We start from the raw sequence: 23,731 nt of genomic DNA, 5'->3' as shown, positions 1-23,731 counted from the left end.
CGAAATGGTATTAGACCAATGGCAAATCCCCAAGCGTTGTGTAAAGATATTGCAGGGGTCAAATGCCTCTGTACGGTAGCTTGTGTAAATATGGACAAAGTAAATATAGAGCAATCATCATTTTGTTCAAATATACTTAGCACCTATACCATTTTAGTGTTGATATACTTCAGATAATCTTTCACTTACAAATTGTGATCTGACGGCTACACGTAACTTTTTAAAAATAAGCTGCGCATAGCTACCTGGACGTTATGACCGTAATGGCTTGTCATAAGCACTGCCATCTGGCTGCGCGAGACCTGCACGACCTTTGACCCATCAATGTTTACAAGTTACATTTTACAACTCGGGAAAAAATGGCAGCCGTGAAGAAGTCCCTCGTGTTTTTCAGTTCTTTAGTGCGATTTTCTGACCGTGATTGGTTGGCTTGAGCGTTTCCTCACTTGTAAAAAGGAAACGAAATTATCATGGTATGTACTGATGGTATTTTAAACGGGAATTAAGTATTCTATGCAGTGTGAATAGCTTGCTAAAAAGGCTAGGTAATTCAATTGCATCATCCGTGATCCAGGTGTACTCATATGCGTCGGAAATACAACCAATACAAGATAAGACAGAACAGGCTTTTCCATACACACAGTGAACAATAAACAAGAAATGGAATCCAATGTTAACATATATCTGCACAAGCGACTGATAGCCTATCTTTAGTATTGATGCTTTCAGCCTTTAAATGATAGCAAGAAATGGAAATCGCCCCAATTGCCCAAACTTAGGAAAGATTTTAATCGTGAAATTGATCGCCACATCTTATGGATTCACATTATCCTCCAGCAGAAATGTCGAACTGTGAATTACAACGTCTACTGTAACGCGGCTGGGCCGCGGGGTGAATACTGAGAATCCGGAACTTGGAACGACTGGACAAAAAGACAAACTGTACGAAATGCCATCTAAAATGGTGAACTATTGTTATTGAGCAAATTTCACTGGTTCTTAAAAATACTACTCATGGCGGGAGCTTTGACTGATGCCAGCTTGTCTATCAGTTTGGCAATTGAGCAATTTAGGCCAATCAGAAGTCAAATTTCTTTGTGATATAAAAATCAATAAATAAAACCAGAAAATAATAGGCTTCAGCCCATTTAATTAATTTTGAAGTCACTGGCAGATTTTCCACGTACTTTCCTTGATTCTGAAGTATAGAACTGCACGATTGATAGAATAAACAGGAAGTTCCTTTTTAATTCATAAAACGCAGCGAGTGTGCCTTTAATCCATAACACCTAAATTCAGAGCCACCATCTGCATGGCATGCATGCACATCATAATGCAAGGCTAAGCTTAGCCTTCGCAAGGCAGCAGCCTAGGCCACCTAAGCTTACCGATTTATGACGATTTGTGACTGTAAAGATGCTGAAAATGGTGCAGTTCTATAGGCCTATCTTCGAGGGAAACAATTAAGCATTCATGGGAACCAAAAATTATTAAACTACGAAGTGGAGAAGGCTAGGCTAGCCTTGAAAAAGGCTCGATGATGACAACCCACTTTACTCTGCTGACATGGCTGCATGTCGTCTGCTACATTTTGACCATCATTTTTGGCTGAAAGTTCCCATAAATTGCATTAAATGTCTTCCACATCGAAGCTGAAGTTTACTGAACCAATGTCAAGGAAAGCGAGGCTACGGCAGTGAGTGGCAATCACTTCCAATGCCCGATGAGTCTCATTTCAAATCTGCTGTGACAGATCTGACCAGGGGCGTGACTGCCCCTGGCAGCGTCAAACCAAAAAGTGAGCAATTTTGGCGAGCAGCCGCTTTTATAGTGAGCAATTTATCGCGAAAACACGCACAAAGAGAGTTGAGTGAGCAGAAAAATCACTTTCCTTGCTCGCGAGCAATTTATCGCCTTTTCTCGTGAGCAATAAACAGCACATTCTGCTCACGAGAACTCACTCACCGAAAAAGATTTCTGATTGACTGAAAAACATGAAAAACGAACGCGGGCGCAAACCCAGACAAGCGAGAATCCGACCATAGACATCCCCAGACGGGTCGATCTCCAGAATTAAAAGCGAGTTGCCAGGGCCGCAAATTTGACAGAATCTTTACTAGATTCAGAGAATTAAGCCCAAATCGACAAAGAACTGGCAACTAGTAAACAAATCAAAACTTTCCCAGATCGAAAATATGCATGAAACACATCATTTTAAATCAATTAATTTGAGCTGAAATTCATTTCAGATTTCAATAAAAGTAATTTAGGTAGTATTTCCACCTGTGCTTTGCTATAAACTTTGATTAATTTGCACAATATAAGAATTTGGATCATAAAAATCTGGCGACAAAATCAGTGACTGGTGAGTAATACAATACTCTTCATTCAGTAAGCTTATAAAAATGCATGACCAGAACATCGAAATCGAGGACTCGTCAAAATTGATCAAATTTGGTTATAAAAATCATGATAACTAGTCCAACAGAGATAGGTACGTGTAACAATACAAAAATAAGACCATAAGCCTCACACAAGCTCAAATAACCAATTTTTAGAGAATGAGCGAAAATCCATTTTCGTTACACTACTAGTGGACTGGTTTTGAAATCCACTCTCATCAAACTAATCAAAACTGTAAACTAAAATTTTATCGAAAAAATCAAAAGAAGAAATACTAAATATTGCTTAGTTTCAATGATGCTTACCGATCGAGTCGCCTTAATGGTGTTTTGGTGTATTTCCGATCATTTTGCAATGTGGTTGAAAAATATTACCAAGACGCGAGTATCGCCATTATGCATGGCCCGGTAACCTGGATAAAATTTAACGTAATCTATCGTCCAATCCTAGTTCACCTGAGTGATCACGTGGTTTGCCGAATGAACGGTATCGGTGTCGGAACAAGGATTGTTACTTGTAAACAAATCGTTTCGCCGGCACGTTTCAAGAAATTAAATTTACGATCTTTTGATAATTAGTTAGGGATCGTTTTATTTTAACCTCTGGCATGAGAGATTGAAAATGTGGGTTAAAGATAAGCCACTCTGTGTTCTCATTTTGCAACCAAAATAGGCTTCTCATAAAGCTTAAATTTGCGGGACATTATGCTGGCCATCCATGGATTTGAAACATGGCGGATATACCAAGCACCCTCACTACGTTCGGGTCTGTGAGGGTGCTCGACCAGGCATATACTCATAGTACTACTGGCTTGAGTAGCCTGCCCTGATCCAGGTCAATATTATTAAATGGTCACAATTTTTAAGTTGGTACCCCCAAAAAGGTGGATTTGTCACATTTTCGGTGACTTGTGTTGAATGTTTCGCTCATAAAAGATGTTATAAGCATAGCAGGGATGCACATTTGGGCTTATAATTATATGAGAACATTTATTGTCTAAAAAAGTACTGGTACCACAAACAAAAAATAAATCATGCACACCAATTAATTACCGTACATTACAGCAGCTAATTAACTCTAATTAGTTGGGGTGGATGAGGCGGTTGTTTATTGGAATTCAGGAATTCAAACAAAAATTTAAGTGAAAATAATGACTTTAATTATTCATTAGGCCCTTCACAATTGATTCCGAGTTTACTGTTCAAGATTTTAAAAATAGGACGAGGTGACTTTTAATTATTAATTATTAATTTTCTATTATTTTCTTTATTTAGTATTAGTTTTGACAGGAGTCGGCATTTAATTATTTTATTAATATGCTTACTTTTACACATAGTATCAGGTGCAGTTATGCTGTTTGTTTATTCATCATTATTGTTGATATGATTCATGTTAGAAAGTAGCAAGTAAAAGTCATTAAAAGTTATTTTAAAAGAGAAAATCCAAAATAAAAATAAAATAATTAAATATTCTGCAATTTTCAATTTTGGACGCGGTCGGTTAACAGTAAACTGAGAATTTAATGTGAAGGGCCTTAAGGGGGTACTACACCCCTGCACAATTTTGTGCCTATTTTTGCATTTTTCTCAAAAATTATAGCGCATTGATGACAAGTAAGATATGTATATTATAGGGGCAAGGACTACAACTACTGCACTGAAAATTTTATTTCAGCACAGACAACAGTTGTGGAGTTACAGTCAAAAATAAGGAAAACCACTATTTGATCAATAAATCAATAACTACTTGCCTTGAGTTGCTGAATTTTCTGAGGTCAAATTACAAAACCTCGTCTGAGCATGAAACTTGGTGAGTAAAGTCAACATTTAGAGTCAAATTTTTGGAAGGTCATTTCAGGGTCATCCGAGGTCACCCATGGGTCATCTGAGGTCAAATTACTAAAAACTGTCACATGGGCATGAAACTTGGTGGGTACAGTCATCATTTAGAGCCAAATATTTGGACGGTCATTTTGGGTTATCCAGAGTCACCCAGGGGTCATCTGGGGTTAAATTACTAAAAATTGTTGTATGTGCATGAAACTTGGTGGGTACAGTCAACATTTAGAGTCAAATTTTGGGAGGTCTTTCAGGGTCATCCAAGGTCAGTATGTCAAAAATTTTGAAAGAAAAATGACCTATATATACTATGCTTCCTGATGGATGCCAATAAGCACATACCTGTCACTTCAAAAGGTGACTGCCATGGGCCAGAAACTGTCCCAAACTGTCCTTCACTATAATATTGTAGCGAAAAAATTGAAATACTCTTACCAAACTTTGGGGGACTACTTCTAGGAACCAGGCAGTCAGTAGCTACATTTATATGAGAAACATGTTTGTTGTTCATCAATTTCAGGAAAATGAAGAGTTTATTCTGCCACTTGGTGCTGAACAAGAGAGTGTAGATGATGAGCAAAATCAGAATGATGAGAACACGTTAGAGGAAAGGCTCTCCAACTTCCGCCAGCAATGGAAGAATGAGCTGACCAGTTCCGCTTCTGTGGCCAATAAACCACGGGTGCTGTCTGCAGCAGGAAGGATAAGGAATTCACCAGCGAGAGAGAAGTCCACTGGGTTGAAGGAAGATGTCAATGCTAACCAAGAGGAGAAGGTAAGACCACACGGTAGACTGTAAAATCGCACCAGCCAAATTTGCACGCTACAGAGCCTGAAAAAAAGATCCACAAATTGACACACGTATGGGCGCTGCCATGGGGTGCTATTGGGGTGCTAATGAACGCGTCGCCAGCACAAGTCCAACGCGATGTCCAACGCGATCAATAACGCGTGTAGGGCGCATACAAGTGCGCCTACGCGGCCGGTAGTTCCTGGATACGCGATTACAGGGTCAATGGCCGCTTCCACGCAGTAACATACTTCTGAACTGAGTGTCAGGGCCCTGGTAAGACAATTAAGCCGTAGTCTGTAATAGATGGATGGCATTATTTGCACCATGCACTCATTATGAACTGTCTTTTGTCTCAAACATTGAAATGTGTACCTTATGAAGTAAAAAAAATACCTTAGATACCAATAAATTTTTTAACCAAAGTTTTTTTTAATGATGTGTTACAAACATCATCTACTAGCAGGGTTCGAATTTGGCTGTATCGCATAGCAGTTTGCTCCATATTTTGAAGTAACTGCTACCCAATTTTGCATTTGTATAGCACTTTTTATAGTGCTTTAGTATGGAAGTATCCTGATTATGATGAATTGGCCAAAAACTGCTACGCAAAATTTTTAAACGAATCTGAACCATGTCTACTAGTCCTGTGGCAGTAGCTGCAATGGTTAACATATAGGCTGACTAGGGATTTTAACCTGTATAGAACTGTCCCTAAATTATGCTAAATTGTTTATTTATAAGGATGTCTTGGGCAAAAGTGGTCAGGGACTTTCTGTGAAGCACAATGATCTTGAGCTGATATAAATCCTTGGTCATCAATGCTTTGCATCATTTGCCAATGGAAGTAGTAGAAGTGATTCATGCATTGGTTGATTGAGACAGGTCAGGCATCAACATCTCATAAAATAATATAGCAGAGTCACATGTGTGACCTGGCTAGATTTTTTTGATAAGTTGATCACATATATCGGCAAAATGGAAGATCAGAGTCGGATTTTGTTGCATGAATTAATGGGTTCCATTGCCTCATAGTTTAACAAGTATGAAACTAAATGTAACCTTTGTTTATATTTCTTGTAGGCCAAATGTCTATTCATGGAAGGAGTTATTTCTGAACGAAAAGGCCAGATGTATGAAGGTGAGTATCGTACATTGTAGATTAATAAGGTACAGATAGCACACCAATAGGCAAAGTCCCTGTGCTTTGTATGCAATGAGAATTCTCGCATATTCATGAGGGGCAATCATTCATCTGATCATTCTATGGTTTCATTCTAGCTGTGTCTGAGTTTACAGGATCTAAAATATGAGCTTGTATTTTATTACATTTCTCAATTGATATGTTAATTAAATGTACCACAGGAATTTGCAGTGTCATACAATGTAGGAGTTAGCAACTTGTCAATGTATTAACATTCCTCAGCATGTGGATGACTTGGTGTATTTCTGTTCTGTCAATATATTGAAGGCACCAAGAAAAGTTTACCTCTGGAGCACCAAACCTTCATTTTCATGTCTAGAAACTTGTCAAGGTTGAAAACATTCTTTAGTCACAAAATGCATTGGTGCCTAATGGAAACCGGAGAAATGCTGCTACTAAAAAAAATAAAAACTGTTTTTTTTTTCAAAGCAGGATAAAGTTGTTCCAGGGTATGTTATAATTACTTTTGCTTCAGGGACACATTGAATTAGTATGCATTGCTAGCTGTTCAATAGAAGCAAAAGTAATTAAAACGTTCAATGGGTAGGAACTCGCGTACCCATTGGCAAGAGCCTTTAATAGTGCCCTTCTGATAACTTCATAAAATGAGAAACCCTAAAGTTAACTGGTGATTGTGTTGTATTCATTTTGATATGTTTCAGCCATTCAGTACTATAGACATGCCATACAGCTAGTACCTGATATTGAATCCAGAATCTCTGACTTCTCATCCAGTAACACTGGTAAGTAAAAAGCCAACAAAATTGTTAAATTTTGCATTGCCTTCCTATGGTATACATATAATATAACTGTTAATATTACAAAAATTCATGTTCTAATTTGTTTAGAATTGTCAATTTAATCATGAATTTGCATTTTAGCATTACACTTCACAAATATGACAAGTGAAAACCCCAAGTTGGGCCAATATTCATTTGTACAGTAAAAATGGTTTTATCAATTCCCAGTTGTTAACTTTGGGTAGGTCATGTGGGAAATACAACAAAACAAACATTTGACCAAATTATTATGCTTTTGATCTAAAAGTGTGGTTCCCATACCACTTGCAATATGCATGGATGAAATGTTCAATGAAAACGGAAGACTGACTGGAACAGTATATAAAACAAAATCAAGTTGGACAGGAAAGCTTGGTAGCCAAAATTTAAACCAGCACCACAGATGAACTGTCAGATAACTGATTGGCTTCTAAAATATGATCTACAATGACTAGTTAATGACAAGTAATGACTAGTTACCATGACGATGCCCAAGCCAACCAAGCTAGTGTTAAATTGAGACAATGTTGAGTGGTGGCATTCAACAAACTTGCACTGAGAGAGAATGTCATAGTACAATAAGTAGATCCAATTTTGTTGTTAGATGATTGCATTCCCTGTTATTTGAATTGAATAATGCCATTTTATATCTTTCTTCAAAATCAGGGTTGTCAATATTAATTTAAATTGCCGATTTAATCAAACGATTTTTCCCAAATAAATTGGTGATTTAAATCAAACTTTTAGAATATATCTATTAATTGTAGACAATTCCATGCAGATTTGGTTAAATATTCATCTGCTTAAGCCTATTTTGAAGTTCTTTATGATTACTTTATGATGACCCTGTTGGTAGTGATTTATTTATGTCCTTGATTTACCTCTAATTTTCACATGATATCTTCAAATTCAATATTTTGCATTTGAATCCAAGTTTGATTCATATATTATAGGTCGTAGCCCACTAAAAGCTCAGCATGGGAAGGAAAGAAAACATACTTTTTTTACAGAGAAAATGCTGATTACTGTCGCTGTCGAAGGAACAGAGACAATGAAATGGGCTCTGTTTGCCTTGTGTATGTCTGTGGTAAAAATGTTAACCCTAGGCTTTTTGATGATTACTCTCACGTACTTTTTTTTTAGTTTTAAATTTTTTGATCATATACTTTAGTGGGGATATTGGTTCTAAAACAGCCTTGTTCATTCTGATGCCATGGGTGGAACCAGGGGCTCTGAGCTTGATAGGGACCCGACTGTACAGACTACTATTTGTGGTGTTAAACATATTTTGTCTCTTTCAAACTGACAGCAAGTAGCAGTGAGCCATCAGTGAATGGAGATGATGATGAAGATGAAGAGTTGGAGGATCTGACTGCACAATTGAGTACTCTAACCACTGATACCATCAAACACCATAGTGAACCTCTATATCCTCAAAAGGTAGGCTCATTGGCTCAAGTATAATTGAAGACCGAATTAAAAAGACTAGTTTGCGTATGACGTCTTGTCAACCAGACCAAAAATGACATACTGTGCAGTCAGCAACCAATCACAACGCCCGTTGCCCTGATGTCAGACATAAACTAGTCTTTAATTTGGTCTAAATTTTGGCTGAATTCAGAAATGAAATTTTGCAACTTTCCTCTCATTTTATGGCTATAAGGCCTCATATCTAGTGAACCAAGATGGTCATGCTGTTCATCTTCATAGACATTATTCAAGTAAGGTCTATTCTTATTCCATAACGGGAGAACAGTGCCAGTGCATTGATTGGTCACCCCACGATAAGATGAGATGAGATGAGATGAGATGAGATGAGATGAGATGAGATGAGATGGAAATGAAATGTATAAATAAATATCAGCCTTGTATACAAATGCATTATATATATGCCTATTATAATTGAAGAGCTTTGTTTCAAAACCCCTTACATCCACTTTTGGCCAAATTGAGTTATTGGCATAATATTATAGTGTGGGTAAAAATACACATTTTGGTGGTTGTTTGACCTTCATACTACCTTCCCTTCCGGAGTTATCGTGATATTTCCGCTTGGGAAATCTTAGGGAATTTCCGAAATCTGAACTTAAAATGAATATAGAATTGTTTTGTTTTAAATTTTTGATGTATAATGGTAGCCTGGAATGTTCTTTACCTATTAAAACCAAAAGGAACTGTTTTTGGGTCACTATGTTTGAAAAAATCATTTTAATTAACAAAAGGTGTAGCTTCGAAATACCCAAAAATGCCATTTTCCGAATTTAATTAAAAATTCATAATTAAAAAAGTAAATGAGATATTTTAATTTTTCTTTTTGATTTTCAAGCATTAGTCAAGTTACATAATGTAGTGCAAACAAATGGGCTCAAATTTGATTGCAAAGGTGGTTTCTAGAAAAGGGGTAAATTTATTTTGTTGCAAAACCCTTACATCCACAAAAGGTGCGATATAAAAGAAATAATAAAATAAATAGGAAGCCTTGAAAATTGTCCCAAACCTATTCTTTTAGTTTCTATTCATCAACACTTTATCCAATCCCAAATTGAATCAAATCGAACAAGTAATACTTGCACAATTAAAAAAAGCTGTTTTTCTCAAAAAGTCAAAAGTGGATGTAAGGGGTTTTGCAACAAAGCTCTTCATATGTTGTGATGAAGATGAATAATATAATTTTGCTACAACAACATTTTTGTTCTCCACAGGAAACCCATATTTCAGCCCTACCAGTTGAGTTGCTTCTCATCCTATTTCGATGGGTGGTTTCTAGCGATTTAGATCTGAGATCCTTGGAGCAACTTTCTATGGTGTGCCGAGGTTTCTACGTGTGTGCTAGAGACCCAGAGCTATGGCGAGAATCTTGCCTCAAGTAAGAACCAAGTTATTCATAATTGCAAGGCGTTGCAGAGCACTTGCACACATACACACTCACAAACCCACCCCACCCCCACACATACACGCACTCTTCATGTTTTTGGTGCATGTAGCATTCACTCTACAGGATTATGCAAGTGCACACAGTGTATAGGCGATATGTAGATCGCTCTACAACACAACTTTATATTGACCCTTCATGGTGCTATCCAGTGGGGACATAGAGGTCAAATGCATTTTAACAATGTTGCTAGTCTTATTTCCAGTCACCGGCATGCGCTATATTTTTGGGCTTGAATTCAACAGATCAATTCAACAGAAATAATAAAAAAATTCTTGTCTCCCAAAATTTGTAAAAAGTTGTAACCAGTTTATTTCCTGAGTGACATCTCTATTGTCAGAACAATTACTGACAGTGAAGAAGTTTATTTTATTATCCTATACATTTCTTATTTCCATCATCAGAATCTATGGCAAGTCTTGTATTCTCACCAAGGAGTACCTGAGCTGGCGCCATATGTACTTACATCGCCCACATCTACAGTTCAATGGAGTCTACATCAGCAAGACGTCATACTATCGGCAAGGAGAACCCAGCATGGATAACCTCTACAGACCATGGCATCTGGTGGAATACTACAGGTAAACTAATATATTTCCTCGAATTAACGCCCCCGGGGGCGTTGCATTTTCCAAACGGGGGCGTTTATTAGAGGTCATTTTAGCACGACAATTCCCGTTAGGTAAGCTTAAAAGTCACGCTAAAATGACAAACACTGACTTCGGGTTTCGATGCAGATTTTCGCCATTTATTGCTGCTATTATCGACCATGTGAGCAACTTGGTAAGCTTACTACACAAGATAGCATGGAAATATCGGTATTTTTTTAATTCTTGGTTGAAAAAAGTGGTGGGGACATTTATTTGAGGGGGGGGTGACTATTCGAGGAAATACGGTATAGATGAACAATGAAAGGTTAACATATAGGGTCTTATCCTTTAGTTGATAAGAATTCTCATTGGTCAAACACCACTTGGATAAAAATCTGTATTACCTGCGTACTTCTCATTAATATACAGACAGGAAATAATTCCCGTATTGCCTGCATCGTCATAATACGCTCGCGTCTGCGTAACATGACTCGCGTGATATCCTAAGACTTGCGCATACTTCACGCACGGCATATGCAGAGACATTTTGGATATAGCATAAAGCCGAATAGGTGTTAAAATGCATTTTGAGGGATATATTGATTGTTTCAGAACATGCAAGTATTGCAAATAATTTGTGTACAAAGTACATTCATAATATAATATACATTTCAAATGAGTGCTCATGAATGTTCTAAATTTTTAGAAGGACCAATGGAATTGTACCAAGATTTTCAAACTACGTTTACTCAGAACAGCATTTTTTCATATTCAGCACTCTGCCGTGTTCATAACGATATTCATCTATCCCTACACAAACTTGTTTTTGCGCATAATTTACAAATACTGAAAAGTTTCATCTGTAGGATTGTTCAGTAATAATTATTTTATTTTGATAGACAAATCAGAGAATAAAACTCACATTTCTTAGCTTTCGATGGCATACCCTGCTATCGAAAGCTAAGAAACATGAGTTTTATTCTCTGGATTTGTCTATCAAAAATAAAATAATTTACAAATATCTTGGGTTTTTTCCCTTTAGATACATCCGTGTATTTTCTGATGGCACCATGCTGATATACAATTCTCCAGACGAGCCTCAAAATGTACTTGCAAAGCTAAAATATAAAACCTCCCCACTACCTGGAATCATGGTTGGCCGGTATCGTCTGGTATCAGACCTGGTGAGTAATACAGTGTCTAATTTAGCCAGTCCAAATATGACTTTAGAAATGTTAACCAACTCTCTTTTAAACGTGTGTTCAATAAGTTTCATTTGTTATTATGTTATTAGAACCCTTTACAATGCTATTGTAGTTCATAATCCCACAAACATATACCGACAGACATACCCCTCTCTCATCCCCGACAGAAATACCCATCCCCCACATACACACAGCATTCTCTTTTTTTATCATCCTAACCCCAGTTTGATGCTCCTGCAAAACACTGTAATAATGTAATATGATGGGAAACATGTCTTTCTTTTTATCAAAGGTTACGGCCGTTCTTCACAAAGAGAACATGAAGGAGTATGATCCCATCCTTCACAGGTACACCAGACGCAAACATCGAATCAGTATGGCCCTGCCAGAATCTGAACAGACCTTTCATGTTGTAAGTAGACTGAGGATTATAAAATAATACATCAGTCTTTAGTCTTAAACTTTTCTTCTTCTTGAAGCAAATGATGGGATGGCAACATAATTTGTTGCAGCACCAAGTTGTTGTTTCTTTGCCTTGTCCATGCCCGGCGCTTTGTATAAGGCCCTTAGCAGGTTATTAAAGGACATAATACTATATTAATTTGAATATCATTCTGCTCATTCAGTCAATGAAAACTTGAGTTGTGTGCAGGATCTGCCCTTTGAGGAGAGTGAGAGCAATCACTCTCTACTGCTCTTCTTAAATTTGATATAGTAGAGTGATTTTTAGCTCTCCTTAGTTGACTATTCTCTCCTTACATTCTATTGTAAATGCTCTGAATAGCTCTTCTTGAAGGCTCCAGCAGAGTTATTTAATGCTCTCTTGCAAATTCCAAAAGACATTCGCTGGGTGTGGTTTCATGAGCACCTTTCTTTTTCCAATTTAATACTACTAATACCACATGACACCATAATTTGCCAAAACAAGAGAACTGTTGCAAAATGTGTCAGTGCCTTATTTGCAATTCAAACATGATGGTTCCTTTTGTTCATAGTCGTCAAAATTTCTGATTGTGGCTTGCTTTTGTTGAAAGACATGAGAAATGTCGCAATGAGAAAAATGTTGATAGGTTAATAAATGCATATCACTTGTTGGGAGTGAAATTGTACAATAATCAGACATGCCAACTAGTACGGTTTCACCGTATTTTGTACGGTAAAACGTGAAAAATATGGTAGTACGGTCAACCCAAAAAAAATACGGAATTCCAGAATTTTCACCAAAATAATAAAATGTTGTGTTTTAAAAAGATAAACCGCTGCAAGGTTAGACTACCGACTGAATTACTGGTATCATTTGACCACTTTCTTGGTCTGTTAAAGTGGTTGACTACATCGTTTTTCTCTCGACTTTCGATGATGCATGCGGAATTCCAGAATTTTGACCAAAATAATAAAATGTTGTGTTTTAAAAAGATAAACAGTTGCAAGATTAGACTACCGACTGAATTACTGGTATCATTTGACCACTTTCTTGGTCTGGTAAAGTGGTTGCTTACATCGTTTTTCTCTCGACTTTCGATGATGCATGCACATAAAAAAATTATTATTTAATAGGCCTACTAAGAGTAAGATGCTTTCCGAAATAATTTTCTTCCGACTTGCAGATTTTTCATGCACATTAATATTTTTATTAACCACCTAATGCTATGTCTTCTGAAGGTATTTAGTTAACTACTTAGCTCTTTTGGTGCAAAAGAAAAAGCATACAAGGTTTCCAACCTCCTTTTACTTCCGACTTTCGCACCATGCATGCACATTAAAGAAATATTTAATAGGCCTACAACATGGTTTCCAAAATAATTTTCTTCTGACTTGCAGATTTTTCATGCACATTAATATTTTTTATTAACCACCTAATGCTATGTCTTCTGGAGGTATTTAGTTAACTATTTAGCTCTGTTGGTGCAAAAGAATAAGCCTACAAGAAGGTTTCCGACCTCCTTTTACTTCCGACTTTCGCACGATGCATGCACATTAAAGAAATTTATAGGCCTACAAGATGGTTTCCGAAATAATTTGACTTGCGGATTTTTCATGCACATTAATATTTTTTATTGAGCATCTTCATCTAACTGCTACACCACATGGTATGTCTTCTGAAGGTATTTAGTTAACTATTTAGCTCAATTAGTACAAAAAGAATAAGCATACAAGAAGGTTTCCGACCTCCTTTTACTTCCGACTTTTGCACGATGCATGCACATTAAAGTAATATTATAGGCCTACAAAATTGATGGTTTCCGAAATAATTTTCTCCTGACTTGGGGATTTTTCATGCACATTAATATTTTTTATTATGCATTTGCATCTAACTGCTACGTCTTCTGGAGGTATTTAGGTCTGCAAAAGAATAAGCCTACAAGATGCTTTCCAACTTTGTTTTCTCAAAATGGTGCATGCAGTGGCACATTTTTAATATTTTAAATATTTTTCTTTTTAACCATGCATAGACAACTGCTATACCCAGTACTGTCTTCTAATTGACATTGGCATTAAATTGTTTAATTTTTTTTGGAAAACATGAACAAAACCCGATGTTAGGCCTACCAACTGATACTATAATGATGATGATGATGATGATCAATGATTTTCTGAACTTTTTTAAACAAAAAAAGTTTTAACAAAGCATACTTCTAACAACATTAGAAGTAACAAACCCCAATGTTTCCAGAAATATATCAATTTGTTTGGTCTACATACTTTATCCAATTTGGTGAGGTCAAAGGTCACATACAAGGTCAAAGGTCGACTGAGGTCACCAAATCTTTTAATAATTAATTTTCAACTGCGCATCACACATCCGAAAATCAGCTTGATCAGTCATGTAATGAAGGAAATATGACAACTTTAATATGGCCGCTTTTTATGTAAGGTATAGCAAAGTAGCACTTTCAATGAGTGATACTCGTAAAGGAAGCATCTTTCTGTATTGATTTATTACTTCTTTGGTATTGCCAAATTTGATTCGTAAGGCGGGCCCCTGGACCCCGGCCGTGACGTGCTCGGTCGCACTTGCTATAGTGCTCCCTCGCACAAGTGCTCCCTTGCAATTATGTGATCCACTTTTGGGGTTTCTGGGGTTGGCAGGTATGCAAAAGGTACATATTTAAAAAATACGGTTTTAGGGTGCAAAATACGGATTTTTGTTCTTCTGAGTACGGGAATCTGGATTTCAAAGTTGGCATGTCTGAATAATGCACGCATACTGAGATGTTTATTCGGGGCTCGGGGAGTGCAATAGATGCATCAACATCTCATCGGTACAAGTACATTGATACAAGTGTATCATTTTTTTGTAAAATTTTTCAAGTAACAAGCAATGCGCATTTATTGACTTTAAGCTATTTCATATACAAGAAAAAATCCTGTGATTTTTGCTATTTTATAACAAACTTGTCACTAAAAATGTTGGAAAATGATAGCAAATATAAATGCATCCACCCGCAAGAAAGATGAGCCCATGCAATTATACAATATTTATGCATGGCTAGTAATTTACCAACGTTTGCTCTGATCGGTTCTCACTATCTAGGAGTGTATGAAGAACTATTTGATATGAAAATCTCATAATCATCAACAGTGAGGTAAATGGGGGGGGGGGATGAGGCTGTCGATAGGGTCAAGGAACTTCAAACTGTTTATGTTCTTCTTTGCTAATTTATGTGAAGCTCTTATTATATTGGATGTCATTTTTTTAATCCTTCATAGGAGCTTGGCATTTGTAGTGGAATTAATCGCATCAATCTCAAGCTGGAATTCAAGCACTATTCTTGCCATACTCGATACAGGTAAGCCATGTTTAGTTATCAGTAGCTGTGAAGTCACCGATAACAGAATTCAAGCACTATTGCCATACTTGATACAGGTATGCCTTGTTTAGTTATCAGAGACTTTGGGGAAACCACTGCCGGTGGTCCATTGTCTCCAAGTTATTCGGAACTACAGTAAAAAATTGCAAGAACTTTCCCAGTGCAATTGTAAGTAACACGTTGAGAGGATTTACCCATTTGTAAGCATACAAATCATTGTGTAAAAGCAATATATGCAGCAAAATATTACCCCCTTCTCCAACCAATCTGCTTCTCATTACCAAGAAACATTTCAAATTCAGATTTTGGTACTCAGTTTTGGCCAACTTTTGACTTATTTCTTTGCATTTCAGGACAACTGGAAACTCCAATATCACCGAGTTTGATGTGGACCATTTTGCACCACTGTATTTCTCCAGAGTCAAGAGTTACAATTCTGCCTCCAGTATGCCGCTGTAAGGTTTCTATGGAGATGATGGTTGCTGTAGTGATACAATCGCCATGGATATATAATATTTATGTCTCTGTGTGTATGTATGTAGCATACCTGTATTGTATCAGCAAAAAGGGCAAGTATTCTGTAGTAGGTATCTCATTATCACCGTTTTTCTAGTATTATTGTCTTTATTCTGCCCGACACCTGTATGTATGGAAACCATTTTTGAAATTTATAGTTTTAGTTGAACATAACATTACATTATGGATTTTATTTTCTAGCATTTCCTCTTTTTATGTTTGGAAATCAGCAATTAAAATGACTTTTAATGATTTTTTCATTTTACATTTTTGAAATTGGTTTCCTGTAAACTTTATATTTAATCAGGGAATGGCAATATTTGTTTGATTTGGTGGATTTGTTAAATCACCTTGTGGGATTTTACTGAGAGGATTTCTTTCATAGCCAAAGTCTTAAATTGTGAATTGAATCTGATATCTGAGCACACTTTCACTTGTCAGTTAACAGGTCTTTATTAACAAGTGCATTGGAGTTGGCTAATTAACACAAGTGTACAACAGCATGGCAATCTCGTATTGGACTTTTCCAGTTGAAAATCCATACACTGACCATAATCTCCCACACAGGGAGTATGAATTTCAATGGGCTACCTGAATGGGTGACTCAATTTGAAATCTACACCCCCTGTGTAGGAGATTTAAAAAAAACCTTTCTGAAAGATGCCCCTTCAGCACAAAAGTTTTTTAGACTTGCATCAAATAGTGTCTGGGTGAATAAGTCATTGGAATAATAAACGTTTGAAGAAACTATCTTGGTGCCTGTTTTATTTTATCTTAGCACAAACCACTGCCATTTTAAAAGTATTACACAAGTTCTTCATCTTTCATGTTTGAATGTTAAATTAGACTATGGGATACTATGGGCTAGTCCAGTTGAAATCAGTACATGGTACACCGCCTATGGAAGACATGACCTTAATCTACCGGTCAAGAGGTGTACACGTGGAGTCACCCATTCATGTAGTCTCATTTAAAATCACGCTCTATTTGTGGAAGATTAAGGTAATGTCCTCCATAGGGTGTATGGATTTCAACTAGAATAGCCCAATTTTAATGGGATTAAATATTTGACTGCTTTGTGTGTATCTGATTTTGTCCTCTTTCTATTGTTGTTCTCCACTTGTGATACCGGTACCGCAAACATAAATTCTTCAAGTACACAAATTTAATTTGGTTAACATTAAAGTATCAGCCATCCAAATACTCATAACCAACATAGATGAAGTTTGATTTATAAGTGTTCATTGATTGCAAGAATGTGGTATGTACAATAGCTGTAACATGCTAAAGTTTGTTTGGCTTATATAAGGCAAAAAAAATAGTAAGTTAATACTCTGTATTGATATAGATTGGCGTGTACGCATTTGGGCGCAGTGCTTACACTAGTTGTGCATTGTGTAATGCTTGACTGGCACATGGTTATGTTAATTTACGCGAGCATGAGTTGGGACTCTATTGATGTGCGCAGCAGCAAAGGCCTATTATAAGCTGGGCAAACTTTATGTGTTGGTTCGCTTCGAGTTTGGTAGTGATGTCAATGCCTTTTGGTGGTTTGTGCCACAAGATGTTTGACTATATGCTTGCTTATCTCGCATAATGCAGAACAACTAGGGTCATTCATATACTCCTAACTTAAATGATAGCATTCATACTATATTTTTTCCAAAGCAAGTGTTTAACTTTTAAGGAGTAGCTTTGTGTTTTGAATAGTTAATGCTGACAGTTCTGGATGTTGTGTGCGATAAGCACATAAAAATAAATAAAACTTTCCTGAATATTCAATCAGGACCTCATTCACATATTGATACACTCAAGGACTGTTCTGGCAAAATTATGCAAAAATAATGTGATACTAGAAATGCTGAACATGGTGGCATCATCTTTTATCTCATGTTCTACACTTGTTTAAAAAGTGAACTCATGAGTACCAGTGGGAAATCCCTTAAATGATGCTATGATGATTGTTAACTATGTTGTCAGAAATGGAACATGTACAATTGAACTGATACAGGTAACCCACAACAAATTTAATGTAATTACTTGTTTACTAATGACTACAGTTATTGCTTCTGTAGCTCATTATATAAAAATATACTACATTTTGTCTTGTTTTGATTCAATTTCAATTACTAAATTGCATATTGTGCCAAAAGTGCTTGTCGATGTGGCTACATCACTCTATTGTTATATTAGTGCGACAATGATTAGGATTATGGGGGCTCAGTATTAAGTTTGGTGCTTGCTTTGGTTAACAAATGGTTGAAAATTGTAATTGCTTCAAAAAGTTGCCCTGTATGCTGGTCTCATTATTTGTACCAAGTACCCAAGTAATTATGGTTTAAATATTAAGTCAGAGCGACCCCTAAAATGTTGAACAATCCTTTTATTAATTCAGGCGTATCTGGTAATATTTAATACATTATACTTTTGGTGGAAGCAGTGTTTAGAACAAGCAATGCAGTTAATAACCATCAAGTAATATATCAAGGTGATTGGCTATTCCAGGTGAAATCCACACACTCCCTGTGGAAGGCATGACCTTAAACTCCCACACAGGGAGTAGGAATTTCAAATGGAGTTACCTGAATGGCTGACTCCATTTGAAATTACACCCCCTGTGTGGGAGATTAAGGTCATGTCTTCCATACAGGGTGTATGGATTTCAACTGGAATAGCCCAATGCACTGCTTTTGTTTCACAGACTGATTTACCCAGTGATGTCAACCTGTTGTTTTACCCACTGATTTCAACCTGTTTTACCCAGTGATGTCAACCTGTTGTTTTACCCAATGATGTCAACCTGTTTGTGTGTTCTTGAAATGGTATAAGTGGCCACACCTCTCAGTTTCTTTGTTTTATACCATGGCCTTGTTATTTGTATATATTGATCCATTGGTTTATGTTTCACCGATATAATAAATCTTTAAATAATAATGTAATATAAGAAAATAAAGCACTATTTTATTATACAATATGTAGTTTTAATACAGGAAAATTTATCTTTTGAGAAAAACTTGTGTGTCCTATTATGGTGGTAGATTTGTTAGTCAAATGGGACCCAGTGCAAGTAAATAAGGCTCTTGTCTGGATCAAATAAAATTCAGGTATTATCAATATCATTTTTAAAAAAAGTTAATTTTTTATTTCTTCTGTGGTCGGAGCTGTGCTTATCGCGTACACAAGCGTAAACACACAGGGGATTAACAATCACGCTGATTGGCTGATCAACAGTCTTGGCAATGATGGTCGTCGGCGTGTATCGCAGATCACCAGTGCATACCTCGACCACAGAAGAAATAAAAAATTAACCAAAGATCAATCTATTTAATTTCATATGTTTTAACTTATACAGATTGGTTTTTTTTGAGAATGTAGCACACAATTTGGATCCATATAAAATGTGCAATTACAGATCTAATTCTATAAGATATCAGCATTGCTAATAGGTTGACCTATTATGACATTGTGAAGCTGTGGATTGCTTGTTCTTATAAATGAAAAGTTAAGTTGCTGACATGAGCCTCATCTACCTGTGTTTGGTCACAAATCAGGTTTTTGGTTTTATTTGAAAACTTTTTCACTGGACCGTTATATTTTGCAGTCAATTTGATTTGATTTTTGTCTCATTTTATTCCAAAATTTACAATTAGCAGTGCAAAGGACACCTGATCTTACAATGGTGTTAAGGATTTCAATATTGGAATCTCAAAGTAACATATCGTAAAGATTTGTCTAACGCCGCATAGGCTCCCTTGACATAATCAGAATTTTGGACACAATCTAAAAGAACCCTTCCTGTACAAATCCCACCAGCAAATATGGGTAAAGACCCTTCATTCTTGTTGGTATTTTCAGAGGAGGGAGCTCTCAGTTTGTACTTGAAATGTACCGTAAGGCAAAGTAGCTCATGTGCGCCATTAGGCAAATCTTTACGGTGTCTTGCTGAAGATACAATTTTGGTACTTTACAGCTTCAGTAAAAACACACAGTTCATGTTCTGGTTAATGGTGTTGAAACTGAAATGTATTCAACTCAAGCTGCAAGCTAGCCAACATTCAAGGAAAACTAAGATTGAACCAATAAAGGAGGCAATATTGATGATGAAAATTTACAAACAATAATCTACTCCTGAGTGTCAACATTACCTGTCCATTGTATTCCACAAAGCAGCATTATAAGAGGGCTAGAGCAAAATGCCACTGTGTAATAATGCAGAAGTTAAAAACAAATGTATGACATTTATCTCTCATAGTTTGTGATGTTATTACTTTGTAATACCTTGTGTTGTTTGTGTACAAGCATCCTTTCATGATTGAGTCCTCTGCAATTGATCAAATAGGTGCTCAAGCAATACTTTGTTTCATTTTTTTTTTATACATCCCTTTCATGAATGCAAACATGATTTGCATTTATCAAATCGTCCAAAATATCAAGGAAAATGTGTGTACTAAGTTGTCTAAATATGGGATTACTCAATGCTCTCATTTATGAAACTAAGAATATCCACTTGTGTTAAAATGTGCTATAAAGAACTAGTGTTTTGATTGAAGTGCTTAATATTTGGTGAAGTGTACAAATTCACTAGATAGACCTGCTAACTCTAAGACTCTTGATGTTAATACTGCATCAATCTTTAAAAACTTGTCTACTGAAATGACATTGGTGTATATAGCAAAGTGCCAAATATGTGTGAAGTTTGAATAAGTCACCTATCCTCCTATGAAAGCATAACTACTATTAAAAATCAGTAGATTCTATCAACTGTACAGTACAATGTAGATTTCCATGGAGGCCATGTCTGATTAACTGTTGCACTACTGTGAAACTATATATACATGTACTAGTTCATAATTATGTGCATGGAAATTACTTAGTGGCTCTTGGTGTTATGTTAAGAACAGTTATAGAAAAAAGTCCAAGGAATATGAGCCATATTGTGACGTTTAAACCACTGTTGCTAATGCAGGCTATACAATTGTGACCTCAACTTAAAGCATTTTCACTTTGCATGGCATTGTATCAGCAGTGGTCTACTTCACACTTTAAGCAAACCATGGTGGCATCATCTGTTAAATTCATGTTCCTGACTAAATGCTACAGAAGGAATGGATGTGAATAAATAGTGGGAAATCCATTAAATGATGCTATGATGGACTGTAATGGTATGCATATGATATAGAACCAATTTCACTTGAATACTTGTGTTATCTCAAGTTAACAGGTGTTTTGTACTTTGCCAGTAGTTCGGTAACTTGAATACTGGGTGTGCTAGGATAGCCAATTATGGCATAGTGCAGTAACTTGTGTGCAAGGATAGCCAATTGTGGCACAGTAAACTTGAGAGAAAACAGGTGTATCATGTGATGGCTTACAAAGTTTATAGATCTACAAATTCTGTGACACTTATGCTGTAAATACTTGTTCTCTTCTTTGCAGGAGTAATCTACCAAAATACGGGCTAGTGGTATTATTATTATGGACTAGTAATAATAATTCAGACATAACTCAAAACACTTATAACATAAGCATACATATTTATTTTACATTGTACTATGTATATAAGTTTGTATTGGATAATTACTGTTGATACTGGCACAAATGTGATACAAGTAGACATTTATTGCACTAAACTACAGTTTAGTTACTAGCTAAGAGTGATTGATCATTGACAAATTATAAAATAGTGGATATTCCGTCATCCAGTCATCAAGTTTTGAATTAAATCTTTTACTGGAGCTTGCTTTTACAAGTTGCTTCTGATACCATCATCAGGCAAGGACCTGTTGGACTGGTCATGTGGTACTCTAAACTGACGAGGGATCTTCTTGATGGCCCTAGACATGATCACATTTTGAACATGTGAGGGCGGGCTTCATTAAGCTTACTTGTGCACCAAGATCCTGTCTTAACTGTGTAATCCAATAGGAAAATGAAGAAAATTTGGATTTTGACCCTCAAAACTCCAATGTAGCATGATTTTTAAAAAATCTGCATTTGAATAATAATTGATACTATCAAGTAGCGAAAGCCACATTTCAAGAAACATTTGCGAAAGTTTTGTAAAATGGCCCTTCGTGCTCAAAAATTTAGCCATAAAGTACATACACACATGTTATGACATAGGAAGCCATTGATAATGCTGGGACACACAATTTGGCCCATTTTGGGACATTCAGGCGAGCATACTTTTCCTCATAACATTGCCAATTATAGGCCTACATACATGATTGACCCCTCATTTTTTACATTAAATGATTCTCTTTTTAATGAAAGCAATTTTAGATGAATTTATTAAATTTCAAAATTTTATGAACATGCCTACCCTAGTCATCTTCAAGTATCAGGTGACCAGCCCTACAGGTCATTTGCGTGATAAAGTCTTGATGGTATTAGATACAACATAGCAAGTTGTAAAAGTAAATTCCAGTAAAAGATTTAATCCAAACTGTGTGATTGACAAATGATGTTAAATATAACTTATTTATAACTTAGCTATCATACAGGTTTTGTAAACCACACATTGGGCTATTCCATTTGATATCCATACACCCCCTGTGAAAGAAGACATGACCATAATCTCAAACACATGGTGTAGATGGAGCCACCCATTCAGGTAACACCATTTGAGGTAACACCCCCTGTGTGGGAGATTAAGGTCATGTCTTCCATAGGGGTTGTATGGATTTTAACTGGAATAGCCCATTGCAGTGGTGCACATAGATTTAAAATGGTGACACTAATTTAGATTTGTTGGTGGTTCTCACATATGAATCATGTTTGACTAAAAATTGTTATATCTGATAGAAGGCAACCATGGTGGCATCATCTGTGAATATCATAATCCTTATTAAAGGAAAGTATGTGTTGACAGTGGGAAAGCCCTTAAATGTTGCCATGATGATATATGGAAAGCAAGAATTTTTTATTCAGATACACATGATTAGATGATGTGAAACAAGAGTGTAAACCACACATTGGACTATTCTAGTTGATATCCATACACCCCCTGTGGAAGAAGACATGACCATAATCTTCAACACCTGGGGTGCAGATGGAGTCACCCATTCAGGTAACACCATTTGAAATTCACAGTCCCTGTTTGGGAGATTAAGGCCATGTCTTCCATGGGTTGTATGGATTTCAACTGGAATAGTCCATTGCAGTGGTGCACATAGATTTAAAATGGTGACACTAATTTAGATTTGTTGGTGGTTCTCACATATGAATCATGTTTGACTAAAAATTGTTATATCTGATAGAAGGCAACCATGGTGGCATCATCTGTGAATATCATAATCCTTATTAAAGGAAAGTATGAGTTGACAGTGGGAAAGCCCTTAAATGTTGCCATGATGATATATGGAAAGCAAGAATTTTTTATTCAGATACACATGATTAGATGATGTGAAACAAGAGTGTAAACCACACATTGGACTATTCTAGTTGATATCCATACACCCCCTGTGGAAGAAGACATGACCATTAATCTTCAACACCTGGGGTGCAGATGGAGTCACCCATTCAGGTAACACCATTTGAAATTCACAGTCCCTGTGTGGGAGATTAAGGCCATGTCTTCCATGGGTTGTATGGATTTCAACTGGAATAGTCCATTGCAGTGGTGCACATAGATTTAAAATGGTGACACTAATTTAGATTTGT

General features: G+C 36.4%; 1 protein-coding gene across 1 annotated transcript; it reads left to right on the top strand.

Moving 5' to 3' along the window:
- The first annotated feature begins 352 nt into the window (after nucleotides 1-352).
- LOC140158733 (F-box only protein 9-like) lies at nucleotides 353-18,376 on the top strand. The gene is made up of 11 exons (XM_072181928.1): nucleotides 353-473; nucleotides 4,762-5,016; nucleotides 6,115-6,172; nucleotides 6,898-6,978; nucleotides 8,324-8,454; nucleotides 9,717-9,880; nucleotides 10,351-10,527; nucleotides 11,579-11,720; nucleotides 12,034-12,153; nucleotides 15,453-15,532; nucleotides 15,907-18,376. Exons 1-11 carry the CDS (start codon nucleotides 471-473, stop codon nucleotides 16,010-16,012), a joined length of 1,317 nt encoding a protein of 438 aa, XP_072038029.1. The 5' UTR covers nucleotides 353-470; the 3' UTR covers nucleotides 16,013-18,376.
- Nucleotides 18,377-23,731: the final 5,355 nt, after the last annotated feature.

This window comes from Amphiura filiformis, chromosome 8 (genome assembly GCF_039555335.1).
Source record: "Amphiura filiformis chromosome 8, Afil_fr2py, whole genome shotgun sequence".
Lineage (NCBI taxonomy): Eukaryota > Metazoa > Echinodermata > Ophiuroidea > Amphilepidida > Amphiuridae > Amphiura > Amphiura filiformis.
This window is presented reverse-complemented; position numbering and strand designations above follow the sequence as displayed.